This window comes from Solanum verrucosum, unplaced genomic scaffold (assembly GCF_900185275.1).
Source record: "Solanum verrucosum unplaced genomic scaffold, falcon-dt-bn FXZP01000276.1, whole genome shotgun sequence".
Taxonomy (NCBI): Eukaryota; Viridiplantae; Streptophyta; class Magnoliopsida; order Solanales; family Solanaceae; genus Solanum; species Solanum verrucosum.
In genome coordinates, this window is record NW_026019946.1 from 1046695 (window position 1) to 1064651 (window position 17957).

The following is a 17957-nucleotide window of genomic DNA, read 5'->3' on the forward strand; positions in this document are numbered from 1 at the left end:
GAGGTTTCATGGTGTGTGTTATTTGTGGATGATATAATACTGATTAATGATACATGAGACAGAGTTAATGTTAGATTGGAGGTTTTGAGAAAACTCTGGAGCCCAAAGGGTTCAGGTTGAGCAGGACCAAAACAGAATATTTGGAGTGAAAATCCAGTACTTTGTTAGATGTAGCGAATGTGGAAGTAAGACTTGTCACACAAACAATTTCCAAGAGATAAAGTTTTAAGTGTCTTGGGTCTGTAATCCAGGATAGTGGGACATCAACGATAGTCACACATCGCATTGGGGCGTCATGAATAAAATTGAGGCTTACCTCTGGAGTCTTAGATAAGAAGAGGTCAACTAAACTTTAAGTTTAAGTTCTATAAGGTGATGGTTAACCTTCTTTGTTGTATGGGTGGATCGGATCAAAGTGTTGGTCAGTCAAGAACTCACATATTTAGAAGATGCATGTTGCAGAGATAAGGATGCTGAGATGGGTGTGTGGGCACACTAAGAGCGACAAGATTAGGGATAAGGTTATCCAGAAAAAGGTGGGAGTGGCATTTGTGGCGAACAAGATTAGAGAAGCGAGAGACTGAGATGGTTTGATGAGGTGTGATGACGCCCCATTGAGGAGGTAAGAGGTTAGTTGTAGGGGGTATGCAGAGGGTTAGAGGTAGGCCAAAAAAGTATTGGGGAGAGGTGATTAGATAGGATATGACGCAACTTCATATTTTCGAGGACATGACTCTAGATAGGAAGAAGTGAAGGTCGTGTATTAGGATAGAAAGTTAGTAGGGGTGGCGTGTTGTCTTTCCTTGTGAAGGCTTATGCTTGTTAGTGCATGTCGTAGCTAGTACTAGGCGTACCCTTGTAGTTCTTGTCATATGTTGTTATATTGTGTTTCGATTATCACATTATTTTGATGTTGTTATTGCCTCCTTGTAGACTTTACACTTCTTTTTTTTCTTATTAACGATTATGCTTTCTTCGTTGTTTTCTTCTTTCTTTACTTGGATTTGATGCACTTGAGCTGAGAGTCTTTTGGAAACAGTCTCACTACCTCCACGAGATAGTGGTAAGGTCTGTATACACTCTACCTTGATTCTCAAACCCCACTTAGTAAAATTTTACTGTATATGTTGTTATTTTACTACCTTATAATTAAATAATTATAGCAATTACAAATTAATTTCTAAAGCAAAACTAATAAGGCTAATTTAGTAATCTAATAAATCTCTAATAAATACATTTTTAAAAGTTGTGTCCAGTCAACATAAATCAAATAAAATAAAATTTACAATCTTATAATTAACTTACAACATTGAGTGAACAACGTTATATAAAAGAATAAATTACACTTTAAAAAGTTTATAAATTGTATAGTACTCATTGTATACTAGCTCCTTTCCATTTTTTTCAGATTCCATGTCTTGTAATTTTGTTAAAATGGAGGAGAGTATAATACATACCCAATAAATAATGATAAGGATGTACTCCTCCGTCTCTAATGCATTATTTTTATAAATTTTGAGAGTCAAATAACTACCCCAACTTTATGTCTTACAATATTTTTGATTAAAAATCATTATAATATATAATACTTTACTTAATTTAAATATATAAATTTAATTTCAAAAATTACAATCAATATTCAAACTCATATAAATTGAAATTAAAAAAAAGTACACAATTATCCTTATTCCCCTCGATCTTCCCCTCCCATAGATAACCACAGAGTCAGGTTCAAAATATAAAGAAGTAAACACAAGAAGAAGGTTTAATATCTACAATATATACATAAAAAAAAATAGTATAATTTTCCACCGAATAAAAATTCACCCCTAAATCATTACTAGCTCCGCTCGAGACGGTAGGGTGTAGTTTGTTTTTGTAGGTGTTGTGATAGCTGGTCAAACACGGAGATCAAACAGAGCCCCTGGAACATGAATTACAGATAAAAAGGATGAATAATCTGTCTTTTAAAATCCCAACCAAATCCCAAAGGCACTAAAATCGGTGCCGTCGCCTTCACGGACACTGCATAAAATTAAATACTATAGTATTTTTTTAGATTACTAAATGAAAATCATCATAATGTACGTACTAATGGGAGCCCTTAAATGTCGTTAAAATTAATCTTGCATCAAAGTTAGTGAAACTTGAAATTCAGCAATTTTATATCCTACTTTCATGAATCATGAGAATATTTTTGTAATCTCAAGAACTTTATCATTAAATTCTCATCGCCAAGGTTATCTATCTGAGTTGATAATATATATTAATTGACAGGTACATTTGATTAAACTTTTAATAAAATATTAAGACTTTACTCTTTTTATCCTAATTTATATGGTACTTTTTTTTAGACAGTACTAAAAAGAAAAATATATTTTTTTTATTTAGTAAATATTTAATGATATTATATATATTTTACCCATGTTGAATCCTATTTATTTGACAAAAAGTTCATGTACTATTTTTAACTAAGTTGCTCTTTTTAACTAAATTGTTTGGACTTTTCAAAAATATTGTTACACCCATGTCAGATTCTTCAAAAATATACTATTTTTGGAGAATCTAACATGCACCTGTTGACATTTTTAAAGAATCCGAATAGATAACTCTAGACATTACAAAGTCTTTTTATATTTTTTAAATCTTGTGTAAGTTAAACTACATCACATAGGGACGGAAAAAGTAATACCTCAAAACCGTCAAAAACTATCCAATTTTTGTTAGTTTAAGTAAAATTATGAAATGTTACTATTAACCCTTAAACTAAAACATTTTCTATCTAAAATCCCTGCAATGCCAAGTGGCTTGAAAAGTCACCTTACTCTCTTTCTAGTGTTTGAGCTACAAAATATAGGCCCCAAAACACTGACATTTTAGCAAGGGTAGCAAATGAATTATTTGGGCTAAATTTGAACAGGTCAAAATAAGTAGAAACAGTGATTATTACCAGTACTCCCTCCGTTTTATCTTATTTGGCTCATTTTGACTTTGATACATTCCTTTAAAAAAATTATTTTACCTTGTTAATAACATGGAATTCTAAATTTAACTACTAGTTTAATATAGTTATTTAATACTAAGAGTAAAAAGGAAAAAAAACATGTTGCATCTCTCATGATTTTTAAAATTGGGCCAACTAAAATGACATATATTTTTTATAGCGTCAAAAAATATGAAAGGGAAGGAGTACTCTCTATAGCCTATATGTCAATGGTGTTCCCTCTCTCATGCAAATGGTTGAGGGGGTTGCATTTTACTTTTTTCCCTTCTAGATATAGGCCTTTTTTTTTTTGGGTGTGCACTGGATAACCCACCCAACCCCCCCCCCCCCCCCCGCAAAATCTCGCAAACCACACGGGGTGATAGGTAACCCACGCTAGACAAGCCCGGTGCTATGAGCTCAACCTAGAAAGCAAACCCCTTGCTTTCGCTAGCAAGGAGTTTCAAACTTGAGACCTCCAACATGAAAGTCCCAAACCCAAACCACCCCAAAGGATCTTCTAGAGGTTTTGTGCACGATTAAAAGCATATCATTGCAAAAAAAATATGTTCCATCACGTTTTGGTGTGGACGAGAAACTGTGTTCCAACTCTAAAAGAATGTCCAAAGCTCATCTAGAAAAAATATGATTTACAAGTTTGCTACAAAGAGGTAGCAGAATATGGTAATTGAAAAAGATGAGACTACGAAAATGGCCTTTCAGTTATCAGTTATAACCTTACTGCTGTTATTCATTCACATCAACATTATCGCCTCCCTCAACAGACAACGATGCCCCTTGGGCCATACCCAAGACCTCTCCAGGTGGTGGATGATCAAACTTGCATGACGCCCCATACTTGCACATACCGGTCTTCATGTAGTATGGACAGTGTACAGCACCCTGCCAGTATCATTGCAACAAAATTTTACGAAAATATCATGGAATTAAAGGGACTTCCATTTCTAACAGGCCAAGTGAAAGAAGACAAGGTTGCGATACAATTGAAAGAAGTTATATGCTTGAGCAACTAAAGATGAGAACTGGGAGGGGGATTTTAAAAAAGGGCATTGCAATTTGCTAGTTTACGTATCTGTATAGTACTAAGGTATTCTGTGAGGGGTTTTCGGTGATCAGAAGATATTCAAATACATAACTAATGGCTGCAATACACAACTACTACCTGCAACCAATGCACTGGTAGGAATTGAGGAAGTCGGTATTTTTTAGTGGTAGTCATACATCTGCCATAATTGAATATAAACAGCTGTATCTACTTTACATCTACTTTACAGTATTATCGTGTTATTTGCAGGAGCAAATGAATATCTAACCAACAGAGTTTAGAGGTTGTCAAACACCACACTAAGAAGAATAAAATTATCAGAATATTTTTATAATGCTACAAAATACTTCTTCCACCAGAAAAATGAGCATGTCATGTCTAAATTCTAGCAAAGATAAAGCGTACCTCCCTCCTTGGTAAACCAGCAAGGGTAAGCTTAACATTTGGCTGCTGTACATCTGACACTGCAGATGCTGAACGATCAAGAGGGTGATGAAACTTGCATTTTTCACCATACTTGCATTCCCCGGTTTTCATATAGAACTGATGTAAAACATGACAGAACAAGCAAGATGAACAAAAGAAAGATAGTGAATGACTAGATCCAATCATATTAAGAATAGCTGAAGAGTAATTCATGATTGATCTAGATAATAGCATAGCAACAAGAACGAGAATCCATTCAGCACTACAGGTAGCTCCTATACTATCGAATATGTGTGTGTATACTTAAGAATGGATGCGAGTCAACTTTACGACGGCATACTGCGAGCCCAATAACATGCACTTCATTAAGAAGTAAACTGAATAAATTTACAAGTCGACAAGAGGTAAGAACTACAAAGAGTGCTACATTTTTTAGACTCCAGAGGATCTGATATAGGTATTGCATAGCAATAATATGTTCATGTTTTGGAAGGTTTGTCATATCCTTGTTAGGATTGATACGGTGTACTTTTGTTCTTTTGGCAAAGGTAGGTAATACAACAGTCAAGATAGTCAGAGGTTCAAGGAAACAGAGCAATCATTTCCACAGAAGTGCAAGCACCCGATAAAAGGGCTGCTAAAGATGCTCCTTGGGTCCTAGAGTGTATGCCTCGAAACCTCGAGATATACAACTCTAAAATTAAGTGGCACCTTTTGATTGGGGGACAATATGAAAGTGCCTTCAATGACTGATAAACAACAAAATCACGGTTCATAGTGCAGGACCCAAAATAATGCCACATGCATCCAGCTTGAGAGTAGTAATTCACATATCTTTCAAGTATATCTTAGAAAAAAGTAGGTACGCACATCGCATTCAATTTGTCCAGGTCGTTGTGGATAGACAGGTGGAAGCAACCCAAGCTGCAGTATCAAAAATAAACAATACTTTCAGGAACACGTTCAAAGCGTTTTAGAGAAAACACAAACTGAGAATTGATTATACCATTGTATGAGTCAGTCTTGGATCAAAATTTTGTAAGAGAGAGGCAGCTGGATTAACCATTCCAATGTTCCAATGTGTTGCAGGAGAGGCTACAAGGGCAGGGCCAATACCAGCTGCTGGAGATTGAAAATGTAGAAAGTGAAAGAGAATCAGTAGTTGACACTAGGCATTGTATTTTGTATGCTCAGTATTTGTCTATTTGAGTAATACGATAAGCTTATAGATGAACTTTCATTTATAGGTCTTCTGCAGCAATCCTTTTATCCATTTATTTCGACAAATTTCAAGTTGCATTGTCAAAGTGGCTTCATAAATTATTTTATGAGAACATAATACATTTTCTAATCCCAAAATTCACATGAGAAAGAAGTATGCTAATTATGAGATTAAACTCAACAGATAATATGTTTCAGACACAATCATATATCAGAACAAACCTAGAAAACTCAACAAACAGAAGACCAATACAAAGATTAAGAGTGACGAGGAAAAGTTTTTAAGTGATGCTCCACCAGAGCTTATGAATATCCTTACCATTTCTTTCAGGATGGCTGTAACGGCAAGTGCCTCCATACTTGCAGCTGTTTGATATTTGTTAAAACAAAAATGACATGTTATAAACCAATGAACAGTCCAACTTTTTCAGTACTAAAAACTGTTGGCAGAAGAACAAAAAGTAAAACCCATCATGTTCACCACAAAAAAGACTAACCTGCCAGTTTTTAGGTAGAAAGGACAATCAACTTCACCCTGTAAAAGATAAAAAACAGAAGAATGAGCTACTTCCTGTGGGTCCGTGGAACTCACTGCTTACATCTTATTAGGCTTAACAAAAAAAGGCAGCCTCAAGTAGCTAAAGTTGTGGTTAATCTTACTTTATCAGCCGGTGAAAAAAAAAGTCATGGTACTTGTGGATGAAAATCAAACATGCTTCTGCTTTCTCTTCCTATGGGTTAAAACCTCTATTTGCTAATTTTCTCTCAAAAAAAATCTCAACTTGCTAATTTCTCCACATAGGAAGTACATTAGGATTACACTAGGTCTGTTATTGTTGTATTCCAGAAGTACCAGATCTACAAAAAGGTAACACATCTGTAGACTAATACCAGAAGAAGACAATCAGATTCAATGAAGCTTAGCATATCTACAATGGCAGTGGCACTCATAATGCAGGTAATGAAAAGACATGAGATGCTTTAAGATCCTTAGGCCAGCAGAGTGAAAAAATGTCTTAAGAACAAGTTGCCCTTCATCACAATAAATCCTCACAGACAAATTATGGTACCGGGATCGAAATACCATGATATCCTAATTCTTTTTAAAATTAGGTTAATAATTGTCAAATAAAGTAGACCAAAACAGCAGTCTATTGACGGCTATCCTATCACAGAACAAAAGGAAGGGATAATAGAAAAAGACAAACCAAAAAAGCAAACAAAGCACAAAAGAAGCATATAATACTCTACCAAAGGTAAACGACAAAATCTATGAAATACCGGTCTAATGGGAAGGCCCTTGGAGTTGTGCAATAAAGCTGGAACAGAAAGCGGCTTGACTAGATTCACATCCTCAGTCATCTCATAATTAGCTGATCCAAGCTTCCCCACAGAGCCATTTTCTTGCGTAGGAGATGGAAATTGTATATCTCTTGGATGGTGAAATTTGCAGGTAGCACCAAATTTACACGTTCCCGTATTCATGTAGAACTGCCATAGTATGATTTGAGTAACTATGAATCAGATACACATTATGTGCATACTTGAGCAAGCTTAAGTAACAAGTAGTGCTCCAATTAGCAAAAACATTTGCATACCGTGCATTGCTGTTCAGAAGGTCTCTCAGGCAAGTCAGAAACACCAGGATTTTGTACAGAACCCTGAAACTCAAGCCAAATTAACAATTGAAATAAATGAAACTGTCTTCATAGGAAGTAAATAATAATTGAGCCTGTGAACCTACCAAATGAGCTGTGCTATCTTTGGGATGGTTAAATCTGCATCTATTACCGAACTTGCATTTTTGAGTCTTCACAAAATACTGGAAACAAGTCAACATAAAATTAGGATATTAACAGCACACAGTCACAAACTCATCAAAAAGTTTTCTTACTGGACAATCAGGCTCTCCAGGTCTTTCAGGAAGAGATTCAGTTGTAACTGGAACCTGCATAAATGGAAGTAGAAGATAATAACTAGAAACATACGATGTGATCACAAATTTCATGATAAAGAAATGGATCTTGGGCCAACTCAACCCCAAAAGTTAGCTCATAAGAGAAGGGTTGTACAAGACTATAAGGAGACCAAAATAGCCCTTGTCCCACCAATATGGGACTTCAACACCCCCGTACGTCCAGGATTGGACATTTGGAGGGTGGGCAACGTAAGACCCACCAACATTGAAAAGAATGAATTGGGATGTGTCTAACTCTGATATCATGATAAAGAAATGGATGTTGAACCTAACTCAACCCCAAAAACTAGTTCATGATGGGGGGATTGATCAAGACCATATAAGGAGACCAAATAGACTTTGTCCCACCGATGTGGGACTCCAATATGTGAGAAATAGAGAAAAATATTATTGAGTTGTGTATTCTACATTATCTCATTGAGCCCTTACAGACACTACATTACAATCATATCCCAAGTAGGACAATATATCGAACTCTATTCTTATTCCTATTCTAACTCTCCTCAAGCTGGTGCATACAAGTTATATGTATTGAGCTTGTTACGGATGTTGACTAATCAAGGACCAGTGATGAGCTTGTCACAGATGTTAACTAATACGAGGACTAGTGATCAAGGGACTTGGTAAAAATATTTGCAAGCTAATTGCTCGACTTCACAAATTTTGTAACAATATCTCCTGAGAGCATCTTTTTTTTCCCGAACAAAGTGAAGAGTTAATCTCAATGTGCTTAATCCTCTCAAGAAATACCAGATTTGACATGATATGAAGGGTCACTAGGTTACCACAGACAAGTTCCATTCAACTAATTTCTCCAAATTTTAGTTCTCGAAGCAACCGTTTAATCAAAACTAGCTCACAAGTTGCTACAACATTGCTCAATATGTTGCTTCTGCACTAGATCAAGCAACTACACTATGTTTCTTACTCTTTCGGGACACCAAATTAACTCCTACAGAAACACAATATCTAAATGTAGAATGTCTATCAGACGGTGATCCTACTAATTAGCATTTGAATATCCAACAATCTGCTTATGGCCTCGATCCTCAAAGAATAGTCCTTTACCTGGAGCCGACTTTATGTATTGCAAAATGCAAACTGCATCCCAATGGCTATCACGGGGAGAATCCAGAAACTAACTTACAACACTCACAAGAAAAGAAATGTCGGATCTAGTCACTATGACATAATTCAACTTACCAACCAACCATCTGTGTGTTCTAGGGTGTGCAGTAGATAAATTACTCAATTTATACTTGGTATGCCCTTAAGTAGTAGACACAAGGATGTGGGAAAATGGGACAATATTGTGGAGAAAACTGAGAAGAGGTTAGTTTAGTGGAAAGCTCAATGTTTATCATTAGGGGGGAAGGGTCACTCTAATAAACTTGGTTCTAGATTCTTTACCTACCTAAGAGATATCTTTGTTCCCTATATATGTCAGTGTGGTGAAGATGCTAAATAGGCTAAGAAGGGATTTTCTGTGGAAAGGCAACAAGAAAGGGGAGGATACAATCTAGTGAAGTGGGAAGTGGCACAATTGAGAGAACTTTTAGGGTGGGCTTGGTATCAGAAATCTGAGGATTCAAAACAATAGCCTTCTGATAAAGTGGTTATGTAGATTCAGTAAAGAAGAATCAACCATGTGGAAGGAGGTCATCACTCACAAGGCTTGGTCAGATTAGCTTATGGTGCTCCAATGAGGTTAATGGTACTTATGGAGTGGGGCAGGGGCGGACCCACCCTTAACTATCGTCGGAAAATTACATTGTATTCAAATTTTGGTTTAATAAATAAATAAATAAATATATATATATATATATATATATATATATATATATATATAGCATTGACACCTCTTAACACAAGTTAAAGGTTTAGTTTAGTGGTTAAGGCGTTGTGAAAAATCCTTGAGGTCGTCTGTTCTAGTCCCACAAGCCCCCATAATTATATTTTTTTACTACAACCATTGACACCCCTTAATGACAATCATGTGTCCGCTACTGAGTGGGGGTGTGGATATCAACCAGATCTCTATGGCCAAAACTGCAGGACAACTCCAGAATTAGGGTAGGCAAGGCAACAGAACAATGTTTCGGAAAAACTACTGGATTGGGCAAGCAACATTACAGGAAGTCTTCCCTAATCTAATGGTTTTGAGTAGCAACTCTGAAGTCACTATAAATGTGTTGGTCCTCTCAAGGGTGGAACTTTAATTTCAGAAGACACCTGGATGATTGGAAGTCAGAAGGGTGGCTAGTCTGCTAAATGTGGTGGAGGCTTTTCCTGGCACAGTTTCTAAACTTGACTCTCTGAGATGGAGGCACAAAGGGGATGGTCTCCTCTCTATGAATAGGACACACAAGGAGGACAGTATGGTGCAAGAAGAGGTATCAAGGGTCTAGAAGAATGTATAACATGCTTCACATGGCTAGGGTTAGGAAGGCCGGCCTTACTCATGGAAGTCCTACAGAAAAGGGAATGACACTTATGACCGGATGTTTTTCTATTCCTGCACTGCAATTCCACAAGCCAGCACTAGAATATGACCTTTAGACTCAGGAAGACTGAGTGAACAATGCATGGACACACAGTTGATTTGATGAGTTGCTTGATCAGGAGGGAGGGAGTAAGACCCAAAAAAATGGAGGATATTACCCCCATGCATCTGGTGGACAGACAGTATGGAAGGAGAGGAATATGTCATGAAGACAAAATTAAGTTCATTGATGATGTGAAATGGAACTGTTTAGGGTCTTTATTTTTTTGGTGTAACGAAAACTGTATAGAGGAAATAGATGATCTGGTAGACTTCTGAGGTGCTTTGTAACTCTAGAGTCTGACTTAACTTTCTTGTAACAAACTTTATGGAGGTGGCCAGCATTAAGTATTCCTTAATGTTGAGGAATACAACAGTACTAATTGTCAAAAAGAAGGCTTATTAAACTATAATTCAAGAAAGAGGTCAGACGGTTTGATCTTCTTCGTTTTTTCTCAACAAATTATTAGAGTATAGTTAGGGAGGATGTTTGAAGGGCAGTAGTTTGGTTATACCAAAAAAGCATTTCCATTGAGAGCTTTAATACAAATCCCATTGCTCCTATTCCTAAGAAGGAAGGAGTTGTGGAGGCGAAAGATTTAAGGCCATGTAGATAATTGTATAGTCCTTTGTGGTGGATGAGCTGATGCGGTCTATTCAAGAGGAAGTTCCATGGTGTATGTTTTTTTGCGGACGACATAGTACCGATTGTTGAGACACGGAACAAGTTAAGGATAGGTTGGGGGTTTAGAGACAAACTCTAGAGTCCAATGGGTTCAACTTGAGCAGGACCAAGACGGAATATTTGGAGTGCAAATTCAGTATTGCAATGGATGAAGCAGACGTGGAAGCGAGGCTTGCTACACTGACTATTCCCAAGAGAGAGAATTTTAAATATCTTGGATCCATCATCCAGGGTAGTAGGGACATCGATGATAATGTCACACATCATATTGGGGCGGCATGGACGAAATGGAAGCTTGCCTCTAGAGTCTTATGTGATAAGAAGGTACCACTTAAACTTAAAGGTAAGTTCTACAAAGCAGTGGTTCGACCGTCCTTGATGTATGGGGTAGAGTGTTGGTCAATCAAGAAATCTCATGTTCATGACATGCATGTTGCAGAGATGAGAATGTTGAGATAGATGTGTGGACATAATAGGAGTGACAAGATTAGGAATGAGGTTATTCAGGAGAAGGTGGGAGTGGCCTCTGTGGCAAACAAGATGAAGGAAGCGAGACTGAGATGGTTCGGGCATGTGCAAAGGAGGTGCATCAATGCCTCAGTGAGCTGCGAGAGGTTGGTTGTAAGGGGTACGCAGAGGGGAATGGGTTGGCCAAAAAAGTATTGGGAGAGGTGATTAGACAGGTCATGGTGCAGCTTCATATTACCGAGGACATGACTTTAGATAGAAAGGAGCGGAGGTTGCATATTAGGGTAGAAGGGTAGTAGGGGTAAAGTGTTGTCTTGTCTTGCGAAGGTTTAGTGTTTGGTGTAGGACTAGGCGTACCCTTGTAGTTCTTGCCATATGTTGTTTATTGTATTTCAATTATCACAATATTTTGTTGTTGTTATTGTCTCTCTCATGTAAACTGTATACTGCTTTTCTTACTATATGTTATGCTTGCTCCACTGTTTTTTTCTTCTTTTATTTGGGATTGATACACTAGCGTCGAGGGTCTTTCAGAAACAGCCTCTCTACCTCAATAAGGTAGTGGTAAGGACTGCGTACACTCTACCCTCCCCAGACCCCACTTTGTGGGACATCACTGGGTTGTTGTTTTTTTTTTGGTTGGTTGGTTGTTGTAGTTAATTGGATAGTATTTACAAATAATTGCAAAGCTAATTTATTGATGAATCAAGTGGTTGTATTAAAAAGCATCAAGAAGCTGCAAGAAGTAACAAAGAGAAACAGGTGATAATTCCAGAACAACAAAAAACAGATGGGGTCTGTGAGTTAAAACCTAAAGCAAAAACACAAGGTTGTAAAGCCACAGAGAGGGAGGTAATGAAATCTAGAAGGGAAATTACATCAGTACAGGGGAAAAGTTGCTCCAACAGTCCAACTAAAAAGAATCATCAAACTTTTAGATTTCAAGAAGCAGTTAGGAGTTTGAAGTCCCATCTAAACACCTGCTCTTTCTTTCCATCCATATACACCAAAATGCTTGCAAAGCTGGTACCAGATAATCAGAACGCCTTAGTAAAAGGCAGGCAAATTATTAATGCTGCTATGGTTGCTAATAAATGTCTGGAATATCTAAACAAGAGGAAGATGAAGGTGTGGCTTGCAAGCTAAATTAGGAAAAGTCATTTGACCATGTTATTTGGTCATATTTGCTGTATCTCATTAAGCAAATGAGTTTTGATGATGGATTCAGTGGATAAAATATTGTATTTCCACAGTTCTTCTCAGTATTGATTAATGGATGTCCTCAGGATACTTCAAATCTCATGAGGGATTAAGGCAAGGGATCCCTTGTCTCCTTATCTGTTGTTGTTGATTATGAAATTCCAAGCAGAATGCTTCAAAAAGCAGAAAAAATGGGATGGATTAGAGGGCTGAATGTAGAAGAAGTGAGGAAGAAGAACTAACAGGCTTACACATCTTCACACTTATGCAGATGATACTCCAATTCTGTATGAAGCAGAGAAAGATCAACTTTTACATCACAGAGGAGTTTTATTAGCTTGTGAAGTGGTATCTGGATTAAAAGTGAACCTGGCAAAGAGTACAGTGTTCAGCATTAATGCAGAACATTGCAGTGATGATCTGGCAGGCATTATGAGTTGTGAGGTGGAGCAGCTTCCTACTACTTATTTAGCCCAGCCATTAGGAGCTAAAAGAATGATAAGAAGATGTGGTTCCATGGGTGACAGAAGTTTTGGATAGGTGCAGCAGTAAATTGGTTCCATGGGAAAAACATTACTTGTCATTTGGGGGAAGACTTATACTGGTTAACAATGTGTTAGATGGTACACCACTTATTTGATGTCTCTAATAAGAAATAAGAATGCAGCAACAATGAAGAAAATTGAATGGTATGAGAAATAAGTTCCTTTGGGATGGTAATGCTGACAGTAGGAAGTTGCATTTAGTTAAATGACAAGATGAAAGGAAAAAGGTAGGGGGTTTAGGAGTAAGGAATTTAAGGTTGCATAGCAAAAGCCTACTATTTAAATGGTTGTGGAGTTAAAGGAATGGAAGCAACAAGTCATAAGAGCACCTCATAGATGTCAAATGCGGTAGGAAAGATTATTGGACTCTCTGTGCAGTCCAATCCTCTTCTAAGGGAGGAGTTTGGAGCACTATTAGTAGCCTATGGAGAGAATATAGTCAGTTTGTAAAGCTGAAGCTGGGAAATGGTAATAATAGCCAATACGGTCTAATGTATGGCTAGAAAATTGGAAGGCTCAAATCAAAAAAAATTAGGTATATGTTCATTTTCAAAAAAAAAAAAAAAAATTAGGTATATGTAGATGTTCCACTGATAAGTATGGGAAGATAGCAGGTGTTTACTCAAGTACTGGTTGGATTGATCATTAGGAGGGGCCTCAATGACGGGGAAGTAGATGAATTTTCTCACTGTACAATGTCAGTCTGGAGGGAAATAGGAGCTTTATAATCATAACACTTTACCTTATAAAAGTCTTGATAACATTTCTATGTGGTCAAAAGTCTTGATAACTTTATTAATAACACTTAACCATAGAAAAAATACATCAGTTTTCATAAAAGCTATTGCTTAATTGACATGAAAACTTATGCCAACATTTCTACATGTTAAGACAATTCCACAGAAACTTCACATCCGAAAGAATAAGAACAACCAAGCATCCTAACCCTCACATTCAAGCAATAGTTTATCTGATAAGTAGAACTCATGTTGTAATGCTTGAAGCCTTGAACAGACAGAAAAATAAGGTAGAGACCATCAAGGCAAATACACAAGAAGAATGTCTACCAATTAAAATTATCTCAACCCAACGTTAGCATACCAGCAATACTTTTTCCTCATTACTTGAAGATCTCCCATAGAAGGAAAGAGGTTTCTTAGATTGCTTGTAAATGGGAAAAGAAACACAAATAACTTAGTTGAAAAATGGATATCTAGAAAACTAAAATAAAATAAAGAGTAATCAGGCCAACGTAACAATTGAAATTTGAAAGTATCAAAACAGCAAAAGCTCTATGTTGAAAGGGAACAAATAGTATCCTAAGGAGTTCCAAACCCTTTCAAATTCAACCCGCATTCTACAGAAATGAGATCCTATGAATACCATTGATTCATAAAGTAAGCAACTAAAATAAAAACTATAAGTAAATTACTATAATTTATATTATTATTATTGTTGTGTTGGTGTTATTATTATCATTATATTATGCAAAATAGTGTTGAATAGCTAAAATAGAGAAAGGAAAAAGAAAGAGAAAAAGAGCAGGGAGGAGAGTAAGTATAAAGAAACTATTCCAGCTCCAGCTACAACTATTTAAGAAGAAGGCTTATGCGGTAAGAGCTATTAGGACTAAATATAGATATACATGGGAAAGCATAATAATACATAGTGAGATAAGAATGACTTATTTGATAATCTATTGTGTTTTATTCTATTAAGAATAAATAGCAATAAATGATCACCTCTTTCCAATTCGGGATTCCACCCTCCGGAACCCAAATAGGATGGTCAAACTTGCAGCTATCTCCAAATTTACAGGATCGTGTTTGCATATAATGGGCACAGTCCTTCTCTCCAGGCCTCTGGGGATATATAGATAAATTGCTTGCACTCTCGAATCTAGGGCGCTTGGCTAAAGGATTGGCTGAAAACCAAGCTTCAGCTTGCCCAATTGTATTATGTGCACCCAAAAGTGCCTGATGATACAGTGCTATGGTACATAATATATACATAAACACAAAAACACCGAATATAGCTGTTATTATACATACAAGTATAAAAATTTATATTTACGTAACATAGTATTAAAAATATGTGCGGCAACAAGAAAAAAAAATATCTAGTGCAACTTACGATAATGTTTTTATGCACTAATTATGCATGCGAAAAGAGATATCTCGACATGAAAAAAGAAGTAGAAACTATAGGTGTTTGCAAAAGCTTATATACCAGTAAGATTCATCCAGAACTTTGGCATTACATCAAATATGTCTAACATATAAAGAGCACCATAACATTTTTGGACTTCTACCAAAATTATATATCTTAAAGCTATATCAGAGGAGCAACTCAAAGGCACTGTACTGGAGGCAAGGGGCAGAACTAGGGGGGGCGGGAGGGGGTTCATCCGAAGTCCGAACCCCTTTTGCCGGAAAATTACACTTTATATATAAGGACAGGTTCCAAATTTACGTATATATATCCTTTAATGAACCCCCTCAACACAGTTGAGAAGCTTGGCTCGATGGTTAAGGGGGGTCATTTCTTGTTTGAGATTGCTGGTTTGAACCACAGTAACACCTGTTTTTTCCCCTTTTTGAGCTTCAGGCTATTAAGCCCATTATTCCCTCATATTCCATTGGTAAAAGTAAGGCCCAAGTATACATAATTGCTTAGTTTTACATTGTGCACCAATCTATATTTATGTTAATATCATAATTTTTGGATTATTTTTATAATTAATGTAGCATACTTAAACAAAATACTATCACTTTTATTCGTATATTCTCTAACTTTTCCCAAAAGTTAAAAATTACATTTAGAGTCTTCATATTTTGTTTCTCTTTCTCTCTTATTCGTAATTCATAAATTATATTTGTCTTTTTATTGTTTAAGAATCTTGGCGATTTTCAAAGATCACATGTAATTAAAGGGGCACTAATTCAAAACAAAAATAAAAATAAAAAGCTCAAAGTAGAATATTATAAAACGAAACCACAAATAACAAAATAATAATTAAGAATGATCCGATGGAGCATGGCCAAAGTAGAAAGAAATGTAAAATACGAGAGACAAGACGAGCTAAATTGTAGCAAGTTAAGATTAATCTCTTCAATTACGCCCTATTTATCTTCGCGAAATTCCCGTATTCAAGTGTTATTTATTCATATTTTGAATCCCCTAGCTGAAATTGAAATTCCTGCCTCGTTCCAAGCTCACAGCCAACGGAAGTCAATTGCAAGATCGTTTTAAGTTAATTGCTTAGTGGAACTCGTTCCAAGCTCACAGCCAACGTAAACAACAAACCTATGATTTTCCTACTACCACAATAAATAATGATACCCCTACCTCAAAATCAACTCCTCCTAAAATGAAAATTAAGCTTCCAACAGGGGACACAGAGAATTTTCAAAGTCGAAACCCTAAGGCTAATGCTAGTCAGTTCATCAACAAGTACAAGCACAATAAACTAAATGAATAGAAGTAAACAGAGAGGGGAAGAATGTCTCTTACCGTCAGAGGATGCGCGCTTCAAGCTAGAAAAATAAGAGTCAGCAACAGTAGCAGGTTGAGTAACATCAACACCAGGAGGTCCATAACTAGGAAAACCTGGAATCCTACTCGCAGTAGGAGTGTAAGTATCAGTCTGATAACTGGAATAGCCAGAAGAACCAAAATAAGTTGAAGAACTCAGCAATGTCTTCTCCGTAGAGAGATAATCTTCCATGGATCTCGTATTGCCGGCTACTATTCCGGCGGTGCCACTAGGGTTATAGCCGTAAAGCTGATTTGCCATCTCTCAGTACAGATTCCACTGGACTCAGCCGACTGCAAATTTGCACACGAAGAAGGGAAAGTTTTTCATTGTTTGGTTTGTTTCTAAGAAAATTTAACTCAGATAAGGCCCTAAACTTTTTTAAACTGTTCATTCAAGCCCTTGGTTAAAAAGCTTCTAATAAGTGGTCATTTTAGTAGCATAGATTACATAATAATAATAATAATAATAATAATAATAATAATAATAATAATCTAAAATAAATGGCAAAGTGATTTCTATACTCAAAATCTAAAATAAATGGTAAGTGATATATATACTCAAATATGTGAAATGAATTTTAATTAGATAAATAAATTAAAATGACATTTGTTGATATACTACTGCATATTTAGTAAGATCATTATAAATTATTAATGCATGCATTTCATTATTGTGGAAATATTCTCTCTAGCATACCTAAAATTTGGAACAAAAAAATAAAGAGGAGTAGGATTTGAAGCAATGACGGCCAGAAGTATAAAATCAGGGAAAGGGTCAAATATTCTCGTCAATTTTCGTTTATTAGTTAGATTTATTCTTCGTTATACTATGTGTCATTCATATTCCGCCGTGTACAGACTTAATAAATATACATTTTCATAAGCCTCGGTTATTAGTATCCATAAGTTTTTGCTTATGTTGTGAATAAGTAAGTCGTCCACGAGCTTAAAGTTGTAGTTAATTTTGTTACAGAATGTGGTTCGATTCTTAATTGAAAATATTTTTGCATTGAGAAAGCAAAGTTTCAGGGACATATAGGTTTTGGTTAAATGAGTTGGGTTTGGGTTAAATTAGAGTACTAATAAGTTGTTTTTAAAACAAATCGGGTAATTTCATTTAATTTTTGGGAATTTTCATCCAAATAGGGGTATGTATATTAAGTTTAAACTACGGGGTATGAATGATGGCATAATATAATGAAGGGTAAACCTAACTAGTAAACAAAAGTTGAGGGGTAATTTTGATCATTTTCCTGTAAAATGTTTCAAAGCATTCGCTTCTTAGAAAAATTAAATTAACTATACC

The 17957-nt window shown here is 36.1% G+C and overlaps 1 protein-coding gene across 1 annotated transcript; it reads right to left on the reverse strand.

Moving 5' to 3' along the window:
• Positions 1 to 3539: 3539 nt before the first annotated feature.
• LOC125810262 (zinc finger CCCH domain-containing protein 37-like) lies at positions 3540 to 17008 on the reverse strand. The gene is made up of 12 exons (XM_049489776.1): positions 16628 to 17008; positions 14857 to 15104; positions 7591 to 7644; positions 7441 to 7518; positions 7295 to 7363; positions 6978 to 7187; positions 6194 to 6231; positions 6016 to 6062; positions 5482 to 5597; positions 5346 to 5399; positions 4455 to 4592; positions 3540 to 3886 (listed from the first exon to the last, which is right to left on the reverse strand). The coding sequence occupies exons 1-12, from the start codon at positions 16908 to 16910 to the stop codon at positions 3731 to 3733; spliced, it is 1491 nt and encodes a 496-aa protein (XP_049345733.1). The 5' UTR covers positions 16911 to 17008; the 3' UTR covers positions 3540 to 3730.
• Positions 17009 to 17957: the final 949 nt, after the last annotated feature.

Coding starts and splice junctions, on each gene's coding strand:
- LOC125810262 (XM_049489776.1), bottom strand. CDS start 16,910: ATGGCAAATCAGCTTTACGGCTATAACCCTAGTGGCACCGCCGGAATA. Junction 5,400..5,481: donor CAAGACTGACTCATACAATG/GTATAATCAATT, acceptor TTGATACTGCAG/CTTGGGTTGCTTCCACCTGT. Junction 4,593..5,345: donor CTGGACAAATTGAATGCGAT/GTGCGTACCTAC, acceptor GTTTTACATCAG/TTCTATATGAAAACCGGGGA.